The sequence below is a fragment of the Poeciliopsis prolifica genome, unplaced genomic scaffold, assembly GCF_027474105.1.
Source record: "Poeciliopsis prolifica strain line A6 unplaced genomic scaffold, Auburn_PproV2 SCAFFOLD080, whole genome shotgun sequence".
NCBI lineage: Eukaryota > Metazoa > Chordata > Actinopteri > Cyprinodontiformes > Poeciliidae > Poeciliopsis > Poeciliopsis prolifica.
Window position 1 is genome coordinate 447,967 of NW_026562455.1, and position 25,222 is coordinate 473,188.

The 25,222-nt window shown below is 37.6% G+C and overlaps 1 protein-coding gene across 1 annotated transcript in view; it reads right to left on the reverse strand.

The window, feature by feature from the left end:
* Nucleotides 1-25,222, reverse strand: part of thsd7aa (thrombospondin, type I, domain containing 7Aa) — a 76,239-nt gene that overhangs the window by 12,626 nt on the left and 38,391 nt on the right. The window contains exons 6-21 of the mRNA XM_055021951.1: nt 21,433-21,636; nt 16,314-16,508; nt 12,283-12,523; nt 10,894-11,009; nt 9,914-10,046; nt 8,737-8,840; nt 7,667-7,861; nt 6,314-6,580; nt 5,944-6,122; nt 5,647-5,652; nt 5,108-5,241; nt 4,678-4,831; nt 3,360-3,501; nt 3,168-3,283; nt 2,961-3,078; nt 612-757 (exon numbers count right to left, since the gene is read on the reverse strand). Coding sequence (XP_054877926.1) covers nt 612-757; nt 2,961-3,078; nt 3,168-3,283; nt 3,360-3,501; nt 4,678-4,831; nt 5,108-5,241; nt 5,647-5,652; nt 5,944-6,122; nt 6,314-6,580; nt 7,667-7,861; nt 8,737-8,840; nt 9,914-10,046; nt 10,894-11,009; nt 12,283-12,523; nt 16,314-16,508; nt 21,433-21,636 — 2,450 coding nt within the window. The remainder of the gene's footprint in view (nt 1-611; nt 758-2,960; nt 3,079-3,167; nt 3,284-3,359; nt 3,502-4,677; nt 4,832-5,107; nt 5,242-5,646; nt 5,653-5,943; nt 6,123-6,313; nt 6,581-7,666; nt 7,862-8,736; nt 8,841-9,913; nt 10,047-10,893; nt 11,010-12,282; nt 12,524-16,313; nt 16,509-21,432; nt 21,637-25,222) is intronic.

The window sequence follows — 25,222 nt, forward strand, 5'->3', positions numbered from 1 at the left end:
ATTGGAAGGTTTTTGTTTTTAACTAAAGGATTAAAGTTAGGTGGCCGGAACCATTGCACACAAAAAGTGTCTGGAAGTGAAACCAAATTAATGTTCATGATCAATCATTAAAACATGACAATTAAGTGATCTCATATGAGGTCAAAGGTTAATTTTTTGTCTTATGTATTAACATATTAAGTCAAGTTTAATATGTTAAACTGAACTTAATATGTTAGTTAATATATTAATTTAAGTGTGTTAACACTTTATATTTGTTTAATCGTCCCCACAATGACAAAGTTGAACTTGGCAAAAATGTTTAAAACCACATTTAATGTTCATTGCTCTTCATAATTCTGCAATATAATTTGTGTTAGTCTTTTATATAGAATCCAAATCTAATACTTCAGAGTTTGTGTGTATTTGATATAATACAGCCTGAATAAGCTGCATGGCTAATAGTTGGGACAGTTTTGCTTGTCTTTTTGAATGATCTTGTTGTGTTTTAGATCCTAGAGTTAAAATCATCTACATTTGGGTGTTTCAAGTACAACCTGCAGCACCAATTCTCTAACTCAAATGTTTATCTAACTTGAAGCAGAGAGACAAAAAGATGAGGAGTCCCTTACATCTGACTTGCAGTCTGACCAGGCGCTGTATCGCCAACTGTAGCATGGCTTTACTAGACAAGGCTTCCATTGTTTCATCTGCGACGGGCACGGCCTGCCATCACCTTGAGGAGCCTGAATTACAGTTCGTGTCCTCAGCAGCGTACCTAGAAGAGAGGAAAACACATCAGTACAACAGTGAATCTGTCTGTTTATGATCGCAAAGACAATTTTCTGAAAAAATGTAAATCTAAGACACTTTGGGAAGAGTTGTTTCTGTTGTAGTAGATTCTACAGAAAAAGTTGAAGTTTAAGTGTATGGTTCCATGTGACATCAGAAAAAGATAGCGAGGGATCCATTCAGCCATCCTTATTCAGCTTCAGATAACTTGTTGGTGTTAGACAGATTTGCGTGTGCACGTGTGTGTGTGCAAGCATACACACACACTGGCCAGTGCCAGTTTTAGCTGATGCTATCAAGCACAGAAACGACTTCACCCAAAAGAATATAACATTTATTTTCTTAGGTTTTTATACATGATGACAGAATAAAGCTGCTCTCTGTTCATTAACTATAAATAAATCAAATGTCTAAGTGATTATGGCTCTGGTACAGACATGGCTCCTCTAGGGAGGAACATCCTCCCAGCCAGAGTAGAGATAAAAATAAATAGGAGCAGGAAAGTGGGGGAGTACTCGCTTTCTCCAGCATGCTGGCACTCAGTCCAAGAGAAAAACACACTCTCGCCTTGGGATAGATTACAGTTGCCAATTAAAGCTTATATTGGTTTATTATTTCCTGGTACAGCTTCTAGCTGCTAGTGCTGTGAAGGAACCGTGCAAAACAGAGTGCTCTCTAAGCCCCCACTCATTCTTGTAATGGACCACCAATCAATGACCTGATCTGATGGAATTACATTCAAGGACATTTTTATCCCTTTCCAGTAACACTATCATTTCTCACATCATAAAGCATTTCTGTTTTCCACACTTATTTTAAGAGGGGTTAGCCACAGAGTGTTATCTGGCCTATTAGGTACCTGATGTGTGTAGTGGATTATATTATGTGAAGAATTAGAACCACCAAAAATGTGTAATGTGTTAGAACAAGTGTCTTCAGAATGACATCGTTTTGTCAACACCTAACCACACGGACTCTACAACACTTTTGTTATTAAAGTAACCAGCTGTGCACCTTAAAGAAGTTTCCATTCATTCATCACTGGCATTAACCACATTATCATTTAGCTATTTTTTCCTGACCAGGGTGATGATCTTAACATGATGGAAAAAAATTTAGAACAAGAATTTGGTGAACAATTTTCTAATCCAATAATTACTCTCTTTTGGGAAAGTGATTAGGCAAGGTCAAGTGTTTGACCTGTCCAGGGTGACCCCGCCTCTTGCCCATAAACGTTCACTGGAGATGGTCACCAGCACCCCTTCAGACCCCACCAGGGGCAAGGGTGGATGGAAAATGGATGGATGGATGTGTTTGATAATTTTCTCTGAAAAAGGATTGGGTCTTGATCTGCTCAGAAATAAGGAGGGCACAGTGCAATCCTGTCTGACAGGTTAGCTTAGAATTGCAAGAACCAATAGGGTCCATTTTTTCTTCCGTCAACCTTGGTGACAGGGAAAGTGTCGTGCTAGGGCTGTGCTCTATATATTTGTCTACATGTTAATTTAAAATACATATATTAAGGTCAACAGTTATGTTTCTGCCGATACACCAGCCAATTTGATCGAGTTCCACCATTTCATGAAAAAGTGGAAAACTTTCAAGCCAGAGTTACGCTGAAAACTTATGAGTCACACAAAAAGTGTTGCTTTAAAGCACCATTTTAAAAGATGTTTAAGCAAATAGTATTATGAATGTATGGAAGTATATAAACATGTTTAGATTATAGAAAATTTACAATGCATTTAAACTTGAACACCCGAGTCTTACTGTCCAAATGTGTCAGCTGTTGAATAAAACCACCCTGAAAAATTGGTTTATATGTACATATTAAAAGTCTCAAAATACTCTGACATTCAAGCTGAATGAGCCAGCAGAGAGTCAGAGACTACGTCTGAGTGCTAGGACAGGTTTTGAGTACAAGCATTACAAGTTTTGAGAAGAAATATATGAAGTCCTTCTTTCAAAATAAAAACGTAAGCAAAAGTATTAAAAGTTCTGAGAACAAAAGACATGAAATTCTATTTTCAGACTGAAAATGTGTGCTCTGGGTCATGGTAGAAAGATTCCTCCATAGTAGACCAGTGTGCAGTCTTTGTTTCTTAGCTGTTTTATCACACAGAAAGTACTTCCACATGGTCACCTGGGTTTAAAATGCACATTTCATAGTCAGGCTCAGACAATCATACCTGCCAAGCCACAGGTATGTGTACACTCCGACCATGGTGACCATTCAGACAGCTGGCAGTTGACAGGACATTCCACCACACAGGAAGCATTCATCTGCCACTTCCGATCTAGACCCAGCTGCAATAAAACATCATTGGTTTTCATCATCTCTTAAAAGTGATAAAAACAAATGGTCTGACGACAAAGTTTGGTGGCACATATCTCACCTCTTTACAGAAACTGAGGTCTACAGATTTTCCATCACTACGCACACAGTCAAGCATGCGGGTTTTGAGGCCATATCCACAAACTGCTCTGTCACTGAGCTGACAGGTGCTCCAGTCTGAGAGGACACATGGGATTAGTAAAATATTAGTGTAATCCTGATCAGAGCTGACCGGGCTCTGCATCCATCTCACCTGTGATGTTGTATGAGTAGTGAAAGCAGTTGCTGTTGATTTTACACGATTCAGCTTCTTTAGTCGGAGGACATTTCTTCTCCTTTCCCGGCTTCCGGAGTGGGAAAGCCACCCTGACCCGTGTGCTGTTCTCACTGCAAGGCTGCAGGCAGAAGAAAGAATCCTGGATGAGAAATACAGAATGCACATCTGCACAGAACTTCCCATTTTCTGTCATGAAGGCAACCTTTCACTGAACCCCACCGAACAAAGAATTCCCAGTTGTTGCTTTATTTTTTGTGGTCATTTGGTAATAAGCAGGAACACAAACAACTTGCTGACCAAACAGAAATGTGCAGGTTGAAGCGCCACAGTCTGACTTTCTCACTGTCTGCTGTTTTAAAAATGGATTGTATATGCTTTACATAGAGAGGATGAATAAATAATTCTGTCTCCTTCAAGATAATATCACCTCAAAATAAACTTTTGTGCAATAAGCGTATTTTGGTTTGTAATCAGAGAAATTACACAAAATAACCCCAGCCTCTCCTTTCTACTGACAGTAACAGCATTATGCAAGAAGCATTTAAATGACACAATTCTTTGAAAAAAGTGTTTGAGACTTAGACACGTTACTGGCACTAAAATGTGTCACTGTTTCTCCCCAATGAGATTCCACCCTCTAGACAGAAGATGTAATATTTACAGTAAACTCGTTATGAACCTCTGAGGCAGCCTCCCTACTGCCACACAGTGAAAACTGCCACACACATATATCCTCCCAGTTATGATGATATATGTATCAGGAAACAACCAGATAACTAGTTGTACACTTCCCAGTGAAAAATATTTTTCATTCACATTGATATATTCTTATATATTCTTCTAATATATTCTTCATTAGCAGTGCAAATGCTGGCCAGTAGAATGTCAATGGATTAGACGAACCATGGACCATTCACAGCTCTGTCAGCTTTAGTTTAACTCATAAGACTAAGTTATTTTTATAAAATGTCATCTTAATGTCATGTTATACTAATATTATGTACCTTATAAATAATAAAGGTACAGTCCACAGTAAATCTTCCTGACACTGCTCCACAACAAGTCATCAAAATCAGGAACAAACTGAAACACTATAGAGACACATTATGAAAAAGATCCTCCTTTTTACAAGGTTCTGCTTTTAGTTGCAAAAGAAAATGAACATACCTCTCTAATTACAGACAATGTAAAAACAAATAAACAAACAAACAAACAGCTTGATCAATGATTACTCTCTCTAACTGACCATGCTTCCATAAAGAAGCTGTGAGAATAACTCTGAAGCCATTCCTACCAGAGGACATGAGCTCCACGCTCCCCAGTCTGACAGCACACAGTCCTCAGGGCAGGGCAGGCGGCTGTTCCGGGCTCCCAGAGGCATCTCTTCTGGGTCACAGAGGTAGTCTTCCACCTGCTCTGATGGGCCATCTATTGTGTTGAGCATACACCTTTTCACAGGAAGATCAAAACAGCACACAACGAGTTTCTACAAAATCCAAGCATCAGAGATTTACTGTTTTCATCTATAAATCTGCATGACTGTCAAAAAAATTGACAGTCACATTAACTTAGCATTAATGTCAACAAACACATTAATGCTAAATTTATCATAACAGATGTCAGATTGGTTTGTCACTAATTTTAGTGACAAACCAATTTATAAAGCAAAAACAAATTCTTAAAAACAATATTTTTTGTGTGTGATACAACTTGGATCATCTCACCTGATCTTTCGGGTCTGCACACCTTCACCACAGTTACTCTTCAGGTCCACACTGCTGACCTTCCATACACTCCAAGGTTCTGTCACCCAGACATACTGTCCACAGTCACTGACGCAGGGCACCACCTCATACACCTGACACACACACACACACACACACACACACACACACACACACACACACGCACGCACGCACGCACGCACGCACACGCACACACACGCACGCGCACGCGCACGCACGCACACGCACACGCACACGCACACACGCACACACACACACACACACACACACACGCACACACACGCACACACACACACACACACACACACGCACACACACACACACAAACGCGCGCGCACACACACACAAACCACAGTTACCAGGATGAAACTTTAACAAATTCAGAGTAGAAACAAGTGAACCAAGACATACTGCAGAAATGATCACTTCATCAGCTAAACGTAAAATTAACTTAGAAATAATGTCAGAATTTATTTCCAAAAAGTCAAAGCAAATCAAATAGTTGAAAATGTACTCACTTGAGCCTTTAGATGAAATCCATTTGGCACAGGAAAAAAGACAAAAAGTGTAAATGAGCTCATTGTTCCAATTTGACATTTTAATGAAATATGACAATATGTAATGGTTTCATTTATGGATATTCTAGGATTTTGTTCGTTGCTTTTTCCTGTCATTTGATTGTATATTTTATAGCTCAAGTAATTGTGCTTTTAAATTTTTAAATTACATATTTCACTGTTGTTCACTGGCTAAAATCTCCTTATAAACTATTCCCTTACAAATAAATTAAGTATCAATAAAACCCCACAGTTCACCTGGTTCACATGGTCCAGTTTGGGACAAGGTCTTCCACCATTGTACGGCTTTTCTCTGAGCCACTTAGAGCGAACTTTGACCCCACTGCCACATGACTTGCTGCAGCGTGACCAGTTGGACCATTCACTTAATTTGCAATCAGATGGACAGGGGATGATACAAGCCTCCTCGATATACCCTGCAATCAGTCACATGACGTGTTAGGCAGCCTCTGTCCTCGGCAGACAGACAGAGGCTGCCTAACATGTGCAGAAAACATATTATGGAGTTTTCTACAGAGAATTCATTTGACATACACCAAATGTGCTTCCTGTTTAATATCTGAAGCACACTGTTTTTCTTGTAGAAGTGTATCCATAAAAAACGCACCATGACTGTTGCAGCGAGACGTTTCCACTATGCGGTTGTCCTGGTCGTAGCACACCATGGCTTGGTAGCGGTATCCTTGGCCACACTCCTTCATGTCTCCCTGCACTCTCACAGCAGGCTGGCTCTCCAGGCGACTGCCCTCAGGGAGAACACAGTCTGACCAGTTGCCCACAGGCTGAGCGTTGTATTTATTACATGGACAGTACTGCGTCTCACTCAGAGGATACATCTGGTTGTTTTTGCACTGATCGCGCTTTTTACTTTTTCCTGAAAATAATAATAACAACAATATTAATAATAATAATTAAAAAACTCAACTGAAACCAGATGTTGACATACCCTGAATAAAAAATATATTATTCAAACACTTTTTTTCCCCACTATTTGATATTACATCAGACTAAACCTTTTCTGTTTTAAGTCAAAACCACAATTATTTCTCTTTAATGAAAAAAAATAATTGTACATACATTTCTAAAGTTTTTGAGGAGTGAGTTGTCTTTACACTGTAATAGGGTGAAACATTTTTGGTGTACTTTCACAAGCTTCTCACAACAGTGTGTTTTAATGTTGGCCAGTTTCTCCTGACAGAACCAGTGAAACCAAAAAAGATTTTGCCCATTTCCATCCGGGTGAGAAGGTCAGGGTGACCCCATCACTGGGAGAGACGCTTTCTCCTGGAGGCTGTGATTGGTTCTTCTTCTACTACTTTCAGTTTAATGGTGGTTGGAACATTACCATCACAGATTGATAAGAAGTGGGGGCCAAATGTAAAAAAAAGAAGAAGAAAGAAAAGAAAAACACTTCATTTAATACTTCTTGAGTTTTCTGAACTAAATCAATAGGTGTAGTTTTTGACTCTGGTTGATTGATGGACATCAAAATAAGACACAAACACTCACCCACACGCATGCACACACAAACATAGCCTGCACCCTCAGTAATCAGTGGGTAGAATTTTAATGATCATAGTCTAGACTGGATTAGGAAATGTGTGACATGATGACAAAGTCAATGAAGCAACTGCCATCAACATCCAGATCTTGCTGTTGGTGCAGCTCAGTCCAGTTCGCTCTGTCAATGTTTACGTCCCATCCATGTCATCACTATTTAGGTTTTCTCAAACTTGGATAATGGATAAATATTTAAATTACAAGAAATATTTTTAGAAGCATCTATACGAGCCTCTCTAATTAATCTGGTTTTTAGCAATTAAAAATCACTGACAATTCCAACTGGCCTAGATCAGGAAACATTTCATTAATTGTCAGAACATTAACCAAAAATATGATATGTCTCATTTAAATATAACTGTTAGGTTTCATATGTATGACACAAGTGTCTGATACTGACCTACTAGTATCCTCTTGCGGGTTCTGACGCCCACACAATCAGTTGTGCAGGTAGAAAACCTGGACCAGCTACTGAGCTGACAGTCATCTTGACATGGAAGATGGCACAGCTGCGTGAGAGGAGGCATGGGACTGGCAAGCTGGAGACAAACCTCAACGTCTGCCTGCCCACCATCCAGCTTTCGGCAAGAAACAGCTGTGGGAACAAAATAAGGATATTGACTGGATTATTGAATGTGTGTATTTACAAAAATAATTATGAGTGTAATGAAAGGTAAAATGGAAAGATAGATCAGCACCATAAAACCATTTTAGTATTATCAAACATTTTACATTTTCATGTTTCAGTCTTTTTGTAAGATAAATATGCAAAAAATCTATTTAAATCTATTTAACTTAAACTAATAAACAGTGAAATCAGTTTTATTCTGATCTCATCTAAATATCTTGACCTAAGTATTTCAAGTTAAGCGTTAAAATATATGACTTTTATTCAAGTTTGTTTTTGTAATAAACGGATTGTGTATAAAATCACAATATGGTTCACAGTTAAGACTGATTAAACACTAAAGCAAAAGTATTAATAACTATTTTCCCATTAGGGTTAGTTGTGTGTTAGTAGTTGAGTTGGTTGAACAAAATGTTTTAACTGTAAAGTTAAATTTGTTTTGTAAATAAATTCTTGTATCTTTGAGAGATGTTGACTATGTTCATTGCAGCTTTGGTTTCAGATAACACCGGTGCTGGATTTACACCATCATCTGTTATTTTAAAACCTCAGCCTTATCAGGCAGGAGACTGAACTCTTTGACTATTTGCTCCATGGTAACAAATAGTTACCATGTTAGTTAGTTTTATTGATAATTGCCTTAAGCAAATATTATAATTATTCCCATCCAAACCTGACTCTTACTGAAGCACAAGACAATCTTTGATTGACAGCCTGTCATTGTGCCTGATTCAAACAAGAAACTCATCCCTCTCATCAGGTATTTCTGACAGGTGTTAGAAATCAGCCATTATCAAACCACTGCAGAAAAAGAATGGCGGGTGGGGGGTGGCCGCACTTACCTCGAAACTGAATGCCTGGACCGCAGGTCTCCTGAGCTCCTGGAGCGTCCTGTCGGACAGACCATGGAACAAGCTGACATCTACGCCACTTGTGGGTTTTCCATCTGCCAAAGGCCATTAGTAGAAAAGAGATAATGGTAGAATAATATATATATATATATATATATATATATATATATATATATATATATATATATATATATATATATATATATATATTATATATATATATACATCATTATTTAACTTAGCATCAGAAATTAGTATACTGATTCTTTCTTTTGCAATGTAAACTGGACAAACTTGCCAAAAGATGAGCAAGCTAAAATAAAATAACACACAAACTTTTAGCACATATTAGAAATGCAAAAAAAAAAAAATAACTAAACTAAACTAAAAAAAGAAAAGAGAAAAAAACAATAAAAGTCCTGGCAGGATTCCTTTTAATGATTCTATAATATTTCATACTTAAGATTTGGGTGAGGTTGGACTGGAACACTGAACCCATATAGCTGCTCTGTTTCTGATTTAATCTGCACTGTCTGAGCTCAAGCATATCATTTAATACTTGTATGTTACTAACATTGGTAACAGTTTCACAAAAAACTGTGGTGAGAGAATAAATGCAAAGAGATTTTCTTGTGATTGTAGCTTTGTCTTGTGGCCTCCCAGTAAAGTGAAAATCAAGTGTCTTCATCTTTAAATTTACTATGATATGATTTCAACTATCAAAATGTTTCCTACATTTTAAAATGACATTTACAGTGAAAAATATACAGTATTGTAATACAGAGTTAATCCCTATTGGGTTATAGCAAAGTAAAGTTGTTCTGCAAAACCTCTGATTGGAAGATAATATCTACTGTTGGTGAGTGAGTTAATCTGGGCACTACCACAATACCAAATTAGGTGGTTAAGTATCTAGATAAATCATTTCTCAGTTGTAGTCCTTGAGATCTAGAGTCCTGCAAGTTTTAGCTCCAAAGCTACTGCAACACACCTGAATCAAATGATTGAGTTACAGTTTCAGCAAACCATCTAAGGCCTGGAAACAAGAGATTCATTTGACTCAGGTGTGATAGAGCAGCGTTGCAGGAGATCTCAAAGGCTAAGTTGGAGGCCATTAGATAATCAGAAAAAGGTGAAATATGTAATGTTGGTAAGTCTGAGAATGTACCTGTAGCCATGACAGACAGATGGTGCTTCACACTCTCTTTCCTGACTCAGAATCTCAGGACAGTCCTGTCCTCCATTAGCTGGTAACTGAATGATCATCCGCTTCCTGTACTGCTTCCTCTTAGTCTTTTCACCTGAAGAGAACCACAGAAGGACACTTTATGTAAACAATATACGTTCTAGCATTTTAGCTTAAGTCTTTAATAAGGGTGAAAAATGCAAAAGCATGCCATTAGCATAAAATATTACATAAACATGAGTAAAGCAGATTGTCTGCCGTCTACATTCTTCACTAGCTTCTTTGAGTTCATGTTTGCTTTTTTTATATATATATAAAAAACTTGATTTCACAGTGGAAATGAATTTACACTTTTAACTGACTGACTATTTCACACACACTTCTCACATTTGGTTATTTATCTGTCATACCTGCCCTGGGACACCACGACTCCACAGTTCTACAGACCCTTCTGGACTGACTGCATCATTTTGCCGACAGGCAAAAGTATCCATGGGTGTAGGAAATAAAAGCCTTTCTCTTATCTACATGTTTACTGTATCACATCACAGTTAATAAACCAGCAGAGGTCTGGGCATTCATGATGCACAGCTGTTTATAGAGGTCTGATGGATTAAAGGGCAGCACAGCTCTTTTCAACTGTCTGTGGGTTAAGTGCATGGAGAGTTAGGAATGTGTAGCATTATGCTACTGTGAAACACATGTTAAGATTTCAACAAAAGACAAGATTCAGTACAAGAAGAAATGTTATATCAAAAGAATGTGCTGATAAAGAGACATAATAACAAATATTTGTTTTGTTATGATGCCTATTTGCTGATCTAGTACTAATTTACATCAACTACAGCATGAGTTGTTTATTAGAGTATACTTCATTACACCTGATCAAACTCCTTGTCATGACTTTCCTCAATGGGTTCATGCTGCATCTTGTAAAGAACTTTAATGTGCGCTATAGTTACCTGTTTGACATGCTGGGGGACAGAGGCTCCAGTCGCTGTATGGGGTAACAGTACAGTCTCTTTTGCAGGGAAGCAGGCACGGCCTTACAGTGTCTGGACGGAGACTCTCTGGACACCTGGAAGAGCAGAATTGCTGTGAGTAGTTCAGATACACCAAGAGCCTGTAAAAATCGGACAAACCCAAGATTTACTGAATTATGTCAAGCATCACAATAAATATAAATTAATAAAATAAAAATGTCTGCAAGCCAAATAGAAACATTGATAAAACTACTGTCACATGCATAAATATGTTCTCCTGTCCGATCGATGTTTGTAGGTAGCAGTACCCCTCATGTGGGCAGCAGAAAGGGCTCCCAGTAAAACCAGCTCTTCATCTTTCTATTAATGTGTCAGTGTGTCCCCAGGGACCAGACTCAGTAAGCAGTATGTCCTGTCCGATTTCGGAGTCAGTACAGGCATAAAAGCCAGATGAGTTTCCAAAAACAGCATGGAGGCTGTGAGGGCTCGCCTGAATGTGGCTCAGATGCCAGAATAATGTTACTGTTATGTTGAATAAATACATAGATGATTCATGTTCCCAGCAGTTGCCTCCAGGAAGGGAAAGACAAGCAGATGCTTAGAACATTTGGCAAAAAGCTCAGGAGCTCATCAGTCTATCAGCAAGCAGCTACCAGACATGTTAACGAACCTTTAGTCTACACAGCAAAATGAGAAATATGCAAAAGATGGCAGCAAACCAAAGCTATTCTTTCATTTAATAAAATAAGTCCTCACATTACAAAAAAACATTTATTTATGAATATTTTTGTTTTATGTGCAAGCAAAAGCTGAACATAAATCAAACCAGACATTAGAACTTTCAACTAATATCAGATAGCTGCAATGTCAATGAATTCACACCCTTGGAAGACAATGAAAACTCTTGATATGCTTAAAACAGTTGACTTTTTGAGTTTTGTCTATGAAAATTGTTGAAACACTTGCATCTAAAAAGCTTTAGATGTATTTTTCCCTTTTAGTTGTTGTTCATTGTTTCACATTGTACACAACATTCTTTTAACAATGATCAATATTTGAAAATTACTTTTTTCACAGACTCAGCTTATCTTTGCCTGATATTAAAATATGTTTGATGATCTGAAGCATTTAAGCATGACAAAGAAATAAACCTCTTAGAGAGCAAATATGTTTCTTTTTTACTGAAAGCTACTTATTTTGTCCATCAATCCATTATCTTATACACTTATTTCTGAGGTCATGAGGGGTGCTAATGACTGTCTCCAGTGGTCAAAGGTCAAGAAGCGGGTCACCTTGAACAGGTCGCCAGTCCGTCGCAGCCTTATTTTGTCACCTGCTATATTTCTTATTAATGATGAGAAATCTTACTTTTTTGGAGGAACTTGGCCCACGTTGACCCGGACACAAATGACTTTGCGGGTTTGCATTCCCACTGAGCATGAGATGTCATCACCACGCGTTCTCCCCAAAGACGTGTTAGTGTTTGGACCTGAAGAGTCCTCAATGCATTGCCCCCAGGAACCAGTTTGCCAATGATACACAGTGCATGGATGCTCATTGCAGTTCCTCATCTCTTGCAGTGCACTGACATTGGGACATTGGAGTCCTCCTGAAGTACAACAAAAACAAAGAGCAATCTTAGATTTGGTAGAACTACTTCCAAAAAAACCTGGCTTCATCCTTTTTGGCAGCATGTATACATCTGATTATGAAAGGATGAGGAAGATAAAACTGAAGGAGAGTCTGAAGACTACTTGTATTGCTTTAACTCTAATTTGACATTGAGCAGAAATAAGTGTAAAGCGCTATAGATACATATGCAGTTAGCATGCACCCCTTCCGTGATGTTGGTCTGCTTTTATTAATATCAATTGATTTTGTTGGATTTCATAGGCAGAGAAAGAAAATTGTCTTTGAGGCCTAATAATGGTCATAACCTAAGACAGGGGAGCTCAAGTCCAGTCCTGGAGAGCTACCGTCCTGCAACTTTTAGTTGCAGCCTTACTCCAGTAGATCAGGCTCAGCTCTGAACAGGCCTGGTAACGAGTCATTCATTTGATTCATGTGTGTTGGAGCAGGGATGAAGCTGATAGTTGCAGGATGGTAGCGCTCCAGGACTGGACTGGAGCACCCCTGATATAAGACATTGTTTTGAAAGTTTGTTCTAAAAATCTTACAACATATTTCAACATAAGTATCTTTGTTTTTCTTTTAAGTTTTCATTTTTATAGACAATGGCTATGTTGACACTGCAATTTTGAATGACTGCTCATTACGAAAGTAATTAATTCTGAGTGTTTGGTCCACATGTTTACAAACCTCCTCCTGTCCAACATTCTGTCACATTTGAAATGATTTGAAAGTGAAATAAAACTTTGTTCACTTTGAATATCAAAAGGGAAAAATAGTTCATTTATTTTTTAAATTCATTTCATTCTTTGTGTTAAATTGGTTTCTGTAGTTATGTTTGAGCTCTGTTCAGTTTATTTTGATTCATTCTTTTAGATGACTGTCAGTCATTTTTACCTTGGTTTGAAGTTTCTGGGAGTCTGGTTCAGTTCTCACTGAGGTAATAAATTGCCTTCTCTCAGTCTCTCTGTTTTCTCTCTTTCAAAAGCTGCTCAGTATTTTTCCTGCTTATGCTCTTTTGACCTTAATGTCATTATGACACAATCAAGTAACTAAGTTACTTTCAATTGTCATAAAAAATTCTGTATCTATCCTACATGACTTAGAAATTTGAAGCCTTGAAGTTGACCTTTGTTTCTTTAAGAAGCTCCTTCCCTTTCTGACCCGCTACCTTCAGCATATCACCAAAACAATGCTCTTCCATTATCCTGTTTACTAGCATTCTCCGGAGCTTTGGAATGAGAAATAGCTGACACTCAGTGTTGCTTTAGAGACGTTATATCACTGACCCCAGAAGCCCAGAGAATTAGTAGATGTGAAGGTTTCATTGGTGATCTGCTGCTTTCACCTGTTTGTTCTGGATTTGAAGTGAGTAAAAAGGACTGAAAAGATAATATTTCGACAAGAAAAGGAAATCTATTGTGGCAGAAAAATACTCTAGAGCTAAAACATCAACAAAAATCACATCTGGTGCCTAAAAACATCAAATACGGTACAGACCAAAAGTTTGGACACAACCTTCTCATTCAATGTGTTTCCTTTCTTTTCATGACTATTTATAAGGTAAGAAATCCACTTATTAACCTAACAGGTCACACCTGTGAAGTAAAAACCATTTCAGGTGATGACGCAGAGTGTGTGCAGAGCAGTGATCACAGCAAAAGGTTTCTACTTGAAGAAACTACAATATAAGGCGTATTTTCAGTTGTTTTACACTTTTTTGTTTAGTACATATTGTATTTCCACATGTGTTAATTCATAGTTTGATGCCTTCAGTGTGAATCTACAATGTCAATAGTCATAAAAATAAAGGAAACTCATTGAATGAAAAGGTGTGTCCAAACTTTTGGTCTGTGCTGTATAAATATATATATATACATATATATACCAAAAACTGGCTGGACCAGTGACAGTCGCGAAGGACCTTGAACAAAAGAAAAGAAATCTGTGTATATTCAAAGCACATCTTTTTTCTTTTCTACAGCTATTAGGTAAGTTTTAGGAAATGCAAATTCTTACCCTGCATCACAGAAACCCATGCCACAACTTTAGCAGTCACTATATAATGAAACACAAGAACCAATTTATGCACAAAGACACAGTTATGTGCATAAAGTCGACTATCAGCTCTCCATACAATCTAACCAAATGCCTAAAGAAATCTGAAAAATGTTGACCATTCCAAAAATTAGAATAAACAAATGTAAAAAAGAATACAATTAATGCTTGTGTGTTTTGATTTTGCTGCATTATTACACCAAAAGAAAGTTGGACTTTGTTTACGGACTATAAAACAGCCTGTGGTTTTAAACCAATCAGCTGCATAGGTAGATAGTGATTATTATTATTATTATTTTGGTGTCAGTCTCTGTTATGTGATCAGGTTATGTTCCAGTGATCCCACTGCGCCTTTTTAAGTTTCCTCATGTGTTCACTGTTCACTGTTCTTTCTGCAGGAAGTTTGTTGTTTGTACTCACTTCTGCTGAATTGTAACAGTAACTTAACTTGAGTTGAGTTGATCCAAAACTAACAATTTAACGTTCAACTCATTTACCCTTACACATTTGTGTGTCATTTATTTTCTGCTAATTCTCCAGCTCTACTGCAAATTTAAGTGGGTTACCAACCAGCATTTGCCTTAGAGAGAATTCTTCAGGCATTTTCAAAACATGCAAGAAATGTTATACTTGGGGATTATGATAACTCGCCCATGTAAATAAATAAAAAAAATCATAATGAATAAAGTTTTAAAACAACTAAATATTTAAACAGTACATGATGAAATGTATTTATTCTCACCTTTCTGACATGGATATTAATGATCAATAATTTTGCACTCTGTGTGGCTATTCGGGATGAAATGGAGATGAACTATGAAGGCAACGTTGATCTGGCAACTGATGAGAGGATCCTGCTGGAGTTCCTTTCTCACCAGGCCACCATGTTGTGCTTGAGGTTCAGGTTGGAAAGACTTCTGATCTATGTTGTGAATCTGAACTATCCAGTAAAGTATGATGATTTTTTGAATTTATTCAAATAATCTTGCATTCTTACTGTTTGCATGGATCAATGTCAGACATCATTGCAGTTCATCTATGTTTGCATTTGCAGTAGGTGTATATCAATATATCAGAGTATTGTATGATAAGTATAATAATAATGAATGAAAATGTATATTTATGACAGCTATAGCTCATAATTGATGATAATTAAATCTATTTGTTTCTGAAAGAGTATGGTTACTTTGAACCATTTTGCAATGTATTGATGTATACCTAAAACAATGTTTCAAAAGTACTTGGTGATTTGAATAAAAGTACAAACATGTAACTACCTTTAAGGCATCGGCTTCAAAAGACAATTTTTTTATATTTGTCTGGCACAAATATAAAAAATCATGGCTTTTGTTTCAATTTTGTGGAATCGATTTTCCCATTTTTATTGACTAAATCTAGCAGAGATCTAAGTTGTTTAAAGGTGATCCATTCCAGTTGATTTAACTTAATTTTGATATTAACATGTAACACTTTTAAATAAGTATAAATAAATTCAGCATTTTAGTCCAACGTAATAAATGGTTGCAACATACTGAATAAAATGAATATTACACATTTGAGCTACCTTTCCATAAACGTATCGGACTCTTTAGTTTGTGTTTCAAAACTTCAGTTGTGCAATTGGTTTTCCTAAATCATTTCAGTAACTTATTGGGTTTTACAGTAATGGAGGCATCTGTTCATTCTGCTATGGAGGTCTGAGGAATTCCCACCTTCTCCTGCGTTATGAGCAAGTATGGAACGCACTCGAGTCTGCTTCCCCTCTGTGTTTTTTCCAGAGCAGGTGTGGGAGCAAAATGACCAGGGAGTCCAAGGGCTTAGAGCGCAGTCCTTGGAGCAAGGCACCTGACAGATGGTAGGCATTGGAAGGATGGCATCCCGGCAAAGCTGTTTCTCCACTTTTTCACCTGGATGAAAAAACAAACATGTTTTCGATATTACAAAGAGAATTCTCCACTTCAGATATTTTCCCATCATTCTCCCCTAATGATGGGAAACTAGTGGAGATTGTCAGCATCAGGCTGTATGCTGGATGGCTGACAGTATCCCATCAGTTTAATCTTTTCATTTTGGAACAAATAAAAAAATTGCTAATGGACTGTTATTGTAACGTGGAAAGTTGCAAGCAAATCTTCAACGTTTTTTTAGGTCTTTTATGTTGTAAAACAAATAATTGAGAGAAAATTGTTGTTCTTGGTTGCTTGCTCAAGAATAAGAGTTTAGATTTGCTTGAAGAACTCATTCAGCGTAAAAAAGATTTGATGTTGTACATACCATCAAATACTCACAGTGTCAACTCGGATTGGTAGACATCTTATTGAAAACACAAGAAACGGCAGTACTATCCCATTCAGATGGCCTTTTCTATTTCCATGGTTAAAGGAGGTACTTTTTTACTTATTGTGCCTCTGATAAGATATTGAATCGATCTCAATAAGATTATGCTCTTTCAAATCTGAGTTTTGTTTTCTCATGCCATGACACAAATCACATGATTCTTCAGGGTAAACCAGTTTTAAAGTAGTCTTCATGTGTTGCATGTCATGTCGGAGTAGTCAGGGGATGAATCTTGAAAGTTTCAGATGCTGAGGAAGCCGATTGCCTGTTGTTTGTGGATGTCTGCAGGGACTGTAATCCCTGATGGAGAACATGGTGGTGTTGTGTGAGGTTTCTTTTAGTTCCAGAGTGGCAGAAAAATGACAGCTTTTTCTGCTATCATTTCAGATTTGGAGCGAACAAAAAGTGTTGCATTGTGTTGTGTTCATTCCAGCAAAAGAACTGGAACGGTTCATTCTAGTAGCTCGGATAAGCTTCTTTTTAACATGAATAACGTTTCTGGACGACTTTTTCTTGCGGACCCGGGTTCACAGAGGAGCATTATGTGTGTTTCTGGCAGCTTAACATGTCTACAGGTCACAAAAAGGTGACCTGTAGACTCAATGAACTCACAAAGGGCACAAGTGGTCGATGATCCCAAGAAGGTCCCGGCTAATTCAACACTTTTGGCCCACCCATCTCCAGCAGCTCCAGTGGCCCTCATGACAGTTGCCTCTGGTTATGTGTGAAAAATGGGTGGATGGTACCTGCTAACCATACTTTTATCACACTTTAATCACTCACTTTCATCACTCAGTATCTTAATCTGCTATAACAAGCGAGGGCCTTTTACAGCAGGAAACCGTGTGTTGGTAGTTGACCTTACTATTTCACACTACAATGTAGGCTTTTATTTTGAAGCCTTGGGGAATGGAAATGTTGTGAGATAAAGGGAAGATAAACTCATACTCGTAGTTCGTATTTTTTTGTTTGGAAGTCTTGTTGATTAAAAGCGAGACTTTAGATAGTGTTGTCTCTTTATACCCGTCGTACACAATGGGATTAAATCTATGACAGATGTTCTTGGAAACTTGCTAGAGGCCAGATATGAAGCCTAGGCGTAAATTCAAGCTGGGAGACAGAACACAGCTGATCCCCATCACTCTCGACACGCCGCAGCCAACCAGGATCGGCGCCTCATTAAGCTGGTCCCTTTAAGGAGCCTAGCCACCGGGTGTCTGCCTGCTGGTCAGCCGTGCTTCATCCCGCCTCCTCCCCATCTCCACCTTCAGCCCCACGAACATCCTCCAGGCCCACTCTTCGTTCCTCCTTCAAGGCTCCGCTCCATCACCAGGATTCGGACCGGGGGCAAAGATTAGTGAGCTTCGCCGGACTCATCATCGACCCTCGGCGATTCTCAGCTCACTAGTCTTCTACCGGGTTCGAGCGCCAAAGAATTTGTTCATTAAAATCTTCTAACTGCTTCTTTTCTCTGTGTGAGTCGATACAGATTGAATTAAGTATTTAAACCTTGCTGGACACCAGATGACCTAATCATTAAACATGTATTTTAGGTGCTACCTAATTCTATTTAATATGCATTTCTTTTTTGTTATTTTTTTAAATTATTCTTTTTTATTAATATCATCAAATTAACATTTAAAACAGCAAAAGCTTCCATCAAAACTTTTTTTACTCTGGGGTTTGGAGAAATATATAATTAGATTTAGGAAATAATCTTTATTACCATTCAACACTAAAAGATGATATGACCATGAAAGTATGTCTGCCAGTTTATTCTGTAATATTTTATGGGTCACATCTATCAATAGGAAACTACCTGCTGAGCTGCTGATATGTTCTGTATTGATCTACATTGAAAAGCTGTCTTCGCTATTTTTGCGTCATTCATCCAATTAAATTGTAACTCTTGGATTTTTAGCGATGAAAGTCGATGAAAGAGAGCCTAAGATCTCATTTACACAATGATGACACAATCATGATAAATGATCTCACAGACAATGGAGAAGGAAAGGGAGGGTAAATTCAAGATGGCTGTGTAGATCAGACCATGCTAACTCAATTTAAAAGATGTCTGATCCTTCAGAGTGCAACGAAGGAGCCTCTCTGCACCTCTTACAGAAAGCTGAGTACGTCTCACAAGATAGAGCACAATCACAGATAATGTGAATGAGGACATGTGAAGCTCCAGTCAATAAGGAAAGTCTCAAAGCATACAGGCTTGGTCTGCAGCAAAACAGTCCTTTCTTTTGGAAATGTTCCACCCCACAATCCATCAAAATCATTGGAAAAATGTCTTTCTCTTCACTTCAATAGCTTTCAGGTATACGCACTGCGACTGAGGAAAATCTATAACACAGCAAGCACATGCAGATTCTGAGATTTTAATGAATCTTCTAGTTGTAGCTCATGAAAAACACATTTTTCAAAATTAGAAATACAGTTTGTGTTAATTGCAGGCTGCTGATGGGTCCTGATCACACCTTTTTTAAAATAATTGTTGAATAAAGAATTGAGCCCAAAATAAAGATCTAATTCCATCCCACGTTCCAACCCTCACCTATGAAACCTTGACATTAAGGATGAGATCCCAGCAACAAGCGACTGAAATGAAATTCTTTGGTAGGATGGGCAGGAGTTCCTTCCACTAGCAGAATTTTGAGAGACCATGTCAGCATAGCACCCCACTTGTAGGAATACCATCCTCCAGCATGTCAGAGAATGAGTACAACAGTATCACCAGGGAGTTCGATGACCAGTCAAGCTCATGACCTCACATTGAATAAGCAGAGGACAATAGATAGATAACAAATCAGATTGTTTTCGAACAATCTAAGGGTTTTTCCCTTAATATTGAAGAAGAGATCACTGTACATGTCCGGCATCATTTGACCTCATGTCCTTAACTCAGATTACATTATTAAGACACCCATAGGGTCCTCAGAGAGATGTAGACAAAGCAGCTGAAATACTAGTCAAAAGAGTTTATGAAGTTTACGATGCAGTGAGCAACCATTTCTTGGCTACAATCTGCCCACAAATAACTGGAACTGTATCAAAGTATATTTGATCTTCTCTGGCTGTGTGTGTGTGTGTGTGGGGGTGTGTGTGTTTGTGGGTGTGTGTGTGTGCGTGCGTGTGTGTGTGTGTGAATGAGGGTCAGCTAATGAGGTCTCTGGGGAGTAAGATGCACTGAGAAGGGAGTTGACCACCAGGTTCAAAGACAGCACCATCTGAATTTTGAGTTTTTATTTTCTGTCATCAAAATATAAGAAACAAAAAGTCAAAGTGTTATTATCTGCAATGAAGGTATTCCATAGGAGTTTCACTTTCTAAAGTGAGCGACAAATTATATTGAATTTCCACATGATGACATGTATCTGTATATTAGAACAAAACGACAAAAAGAATAGTGTTCAAATTCAATTCAATCAAAAACACTTTATTGATGCCAAAGGGAAATGTGATGTTGTAACTTAAATTCATTCAAATTCTTCAAGATTATATATACCAGTCCTTCAGATGAGCAAAACCATTTTGCTTGTCTGAAATGGTTAATGGTAACTATTAAAAATATATATTTTTTCATTTGTGCAGACACTAAAGTGAAGGTTTTTACAACACAATGTTATGTCTATCCTACGAGTAACATTGTCAGAAATATGGTTAAATACTGATCAAAACCAAATTTTACCTTCAGTCCAATAATTACATATCTTCTCCAGCCATTGTGTTAAGCTAAACTTTGTTTTCTTTTTTTTCCTTTGTGTTGTGTTTTTTCTTACTTTTCTTGGGCATGGTCCTTGATTATTATTTTAGCATCACCAAGTGACTTTGTCGTAGAAAATTCATTTTAATAACACGTCGGGAGCTTGTTGCTCTAAGCTGCCATTGCTTTGCCAGCTCGACCGGAAGTCCCATCTTCTGTCAATTTCATAGATGAACTCTCACTTTGAGCACCATTTTATGTCCATGTGAGTGACCAAACCTTGGGCAAGTTAATTTGTTTTTTTCTCTCTCTGAAACTGATGATCATAAAAAATGCCTTTATTTGAGTCAAACACTCTGTTATTAAACCCCTCCACTGTGTGCCTCTGATAAATTTGATATTATGCTAAACTGATGTATGCACTTTAAGTTCAGTTAAAATAATATTACTGAATAATCTAAGCATATTTGAAGTATTTTTAATCACTTTTTGCCTCGCTGTCCAGATAGGATCTATTTAAATGCATTTGTTCATACAATTCTTCTCACAGCTAATCAGTGTTCACCATAAGCTACCATGTGAAATAATTGATCAGGCCTGGGGTTGGAAGGTCTTCATGAACTTAAGGTTCTGAAAAATTCCTGGCTTTGCAGAAAGGTTTCAGTGGGGATAAAAAGGGTTGTTACAATGAACCTCCATTTGAGAGCAATATATTTGGATTTTTACTATCTGATAAAGAGCTCCATCATGTAGTTTCACAAGTCTAGTTTATTATGTTCACTCACCATCACTGTTGATACACTGGACTTGGGGAATTTGCGTACCAGGACCACACTCCTTCTCATTGTCAGGGACACATTCCTCCAGTTGAACTACGAGCCACTCGAAGCAGCTGGGGTCTTCACACGGTATGGCCTCCACAAGATGAGGACAGTTTCCTGTCCCATCTGTGGGCTCATTGATGATTCTTCGCTTCCTCAGTTTAAAACCTGTTACAAAAAAACAGGAATCATAACAGCACATGATGAAATATGGATTTAGACATGTGTAACTGAAATTGAATTAAAAAAGCCCCTGAAATTTGAATGTATATTTGTGCTTACTTTTAAGTGTTAAAATATATTTCGGATACATTTTTAGTTCATTGTCATTATATATGGTTGAACTTTCAGTTGTTATTTTCACTTCAACGTAAGGAATTACATTATTATTTTAAAGTTGTTAATGTGCTTGGTAAGATATGCTCCACCCTTAGAATCCCCATTTACTTCTGTAATCAGAGAGCGCTTCATGGCAGTCAGCAGAACACTGAGCAGGCTTTATGTGAGACCTTCCTGCTCCCTCTACTGTGCATGTGGGACATTAATGGGTTGTTTGCAGTTTGCATAAGAGATCACATACAAGCCACATATGTCTGGAAGTGTGCATGACCATTCAAAAAAAAAATGCTAATCTGATTTCACAAAAAAAAACATTGTAATTGAGCATTAGGCCTGCAGTGTGAACGTAGCCCTAGTGACCTGCGTCACATTCGAAACAGTCCAATCTGTGTTGTTTAGACTGTCATAAAAAGATCATACTGCTCGTATCAGAGAAAGAAATCGGATTCGGGTAACATGAGACTGCAGTGTGAACATAACCTTAGTAACATGTTTTGTAAATATGTGATGCTTTAAGTTTATGTAGCTCAGCTAATACTGATGGGAAACTGACACCCAGACAGTCCTGCAAGCTATAACATCAACTCAACAGTGAGTTTAACACTTTTATTTTTATGTAATATTCATTACGCGCTTGAAGTTTCAAACATTGTCTTATGGCTTGATTTAGTAACAGGTTAGAGTAATTACTAATCATTGAACATGCACAGTTAGCATGTTAGTTTGCTGTTTTAACCCGTCTTCCGTCCACACTGGTGGCCCACTTGCACCAAATCTAGCATCTTTTGTCAAACTGATGGCGACCTGATGTAGTTTTTTACATTTCTGAGTTTGTTCACTTCATTGACATACTAATTCCAGAAGTGTTTATATTTAAGTAAACTCAGATCACCAGACATCAAATTTACCATAACATAACAAACATCACGATTATTTTGCATCTGGTCTGCCAATAACAAATCTCTGGTCTGTTCTTAGAGCAATATGCCATATTTTTAACTTGCACCCATTTATTTATTAACCCTTGCCCTGTTAATCCATTCTATTATTTCTGTTTCTTCTATTTTTTTAACCCCAAATCTATAGTGTTTATAAGCACCCAGACTCACCATTTTTTGTCTCTTAGTGTTAATAGTTTGGCTGAATTTTAAACAGAAACCTAGTTAGAAAGAATTTTTGACCGCTGTTCAAATGTCTAATTCATGCATGTCATACTTTTATATAATTTTTCAAACTTTAAATGGTTTCCATATTTTGTTTCTGGTGTTTGTGCTGATCAAGGGCTGGAAAACATGGAACAACACATGTTCATGGTTCAAGGGAATAGAGAAAGTAAAGACAAAATATCAGACAGTGAAATGAGCCAGTTAAATCTAAGGAGGCTGAAATTATTGCATTTGAATTTTGAAAAGTTGAATTTTTTTGTATGCCAATTTTTTTAACACTGAAAAGTTAAACTGGAAAAAAGCTATTTAAAATGTGATCAATTTGAAATAGCAATGTGAATTTTTAGCTTGACGTTAAATTAAATCTCAACCAAGTAGAAATAATGATAAAAATGTATTCTGAATATATTTTAATACTGAAAGAACAAACATGCATTCAAATTTCAGTGCCATTTTTAATTCAAATCCTGGTGACACATATTGACTTCCATGATGAGACAAGTAAGCTGACCCAACCAGGTCAAAGATTATAAACCCCTCCTGTCATTTTAATGAGTGAGGACATACAGCGATGATACAAAATCTAACATGCTCCATGGTAATGACATGGCTCACATTAATTCAATGACTGACACATGCAACAGCAAAAAACATAAAAACATAAAACTGAGTAAAAATGTAAGAATTTCTCCTCTATGAGTGCTCCAGTGTTTCACTCATTAAAACCATTTTCTTCCAAAATGGCAAACTGTCATTACAGTTCATTAATTCAGTTGGACTTCTCACATATGTGCTGCTTAAGGCAAAAGACATTCCACAGTCAAGTCCTCAGGATGCTCCTTCCACCCTTGCCAAGGTCAACCCCCCTTATTTCACACTCCTGCTCCTGTCAGATAAGGAAGCAACCCCCTGGAGTACTTGTGGGGTACAGGCGCTGTTTCATTTTTTGCCTTCCTTTGAAAATCCTTTATTTAATCAGTAGGTCAGCTGGACATGAACCATCCTGTGTCTGCATTCACTGACTGACAGGAGTGTTATCTGATGGAGGATGGGTGGTGTGGAGGGGGGAGTGAGAGAGCTATGTTTGGAGAAAAATTAGGCTCAGGGTCCAGGAAATTCAATTTAGGGCTCATTCTCTAGCTATCTGCAGGGGCTTAATGATTTGCATGGCTGAAAGATAGCAATTCAACACATGCTTCCATTGATAGACCTAGGGGCTTCATTTTCACTCGACACTCATGCATGAATACAATCACAGTTAATGTATTTTGCCAGGCAACAAAATAAGAAATAGTTAAAAGGATGAAAAGGTTAACTGAGTTTGATACAACTGAATAATAAGCTTCTAAAACCCTTTAACATCTCATGTATTAGGAAACAGGACACTGAAAATGATCTTCAAACATAGAGCACAGACTTAAACCCCATAAACCATCATTGGGTGTGCTGGAAAATAAGGAAAATTACAAATTTGTATCTTCAAAAAATTGTAGAAAAGCTCATTTAAAGCTAAAGGTTAGCTGTATGCAAATAAACATTTTAACACTCCATACAAGAACACGGAACTTGACATAGAACATAGAAGCTGTGTTCTTTTATTACATGTGGTTATAACAAGAACAACGTTATTTTTGGATAGACTGATGAATGGAAGGCATAATGAGATATTGCCATCTCACTGGATCTGCCATCATTAGACCTACTGATAAAGGTTCCATATACTGTCTGCAAACTTAGTATATGGATAGAGACAGAGGAATGAATCTTTCTATGAAAATGTCTGTGTGCCTGAGTATTAAGTTCAAACTAAAACTAATATCACTGAACATTGTTATTTTTCAGGAAACAGTATCAAGGCCACAATTTCTAGGTGATTCATAAGCCTCAATCCAGAAAGAAGAGCAAGGCTGCAAATGGAAAAGTGACATCAAAACCAGGACGACTGATGCAAAACTCAGCAGTGAAACCGAAGGCCTCCATTCTCCTCCTTCATGGACCAGTGGAACTTTTAAAATGGTAAAATTACACATTTACACACAATCGGTTCTTTTACTCCATCTCTCTCCTGTCTGTCTTTTCTCCGCCTGTCTCTGTCTGTCCTGTCCATTTCTATCAGACAGACAGGAGGACAGCTACAATGAAGGAAGGTCAGAGTGTCTGTCCACTAAATCTGTCCTTTTCACCCTTTCTGTCTTTAACTGACATAAATGCAGTTTGGAAACTTTGATATTTGGGTACTTTTGTTTTAT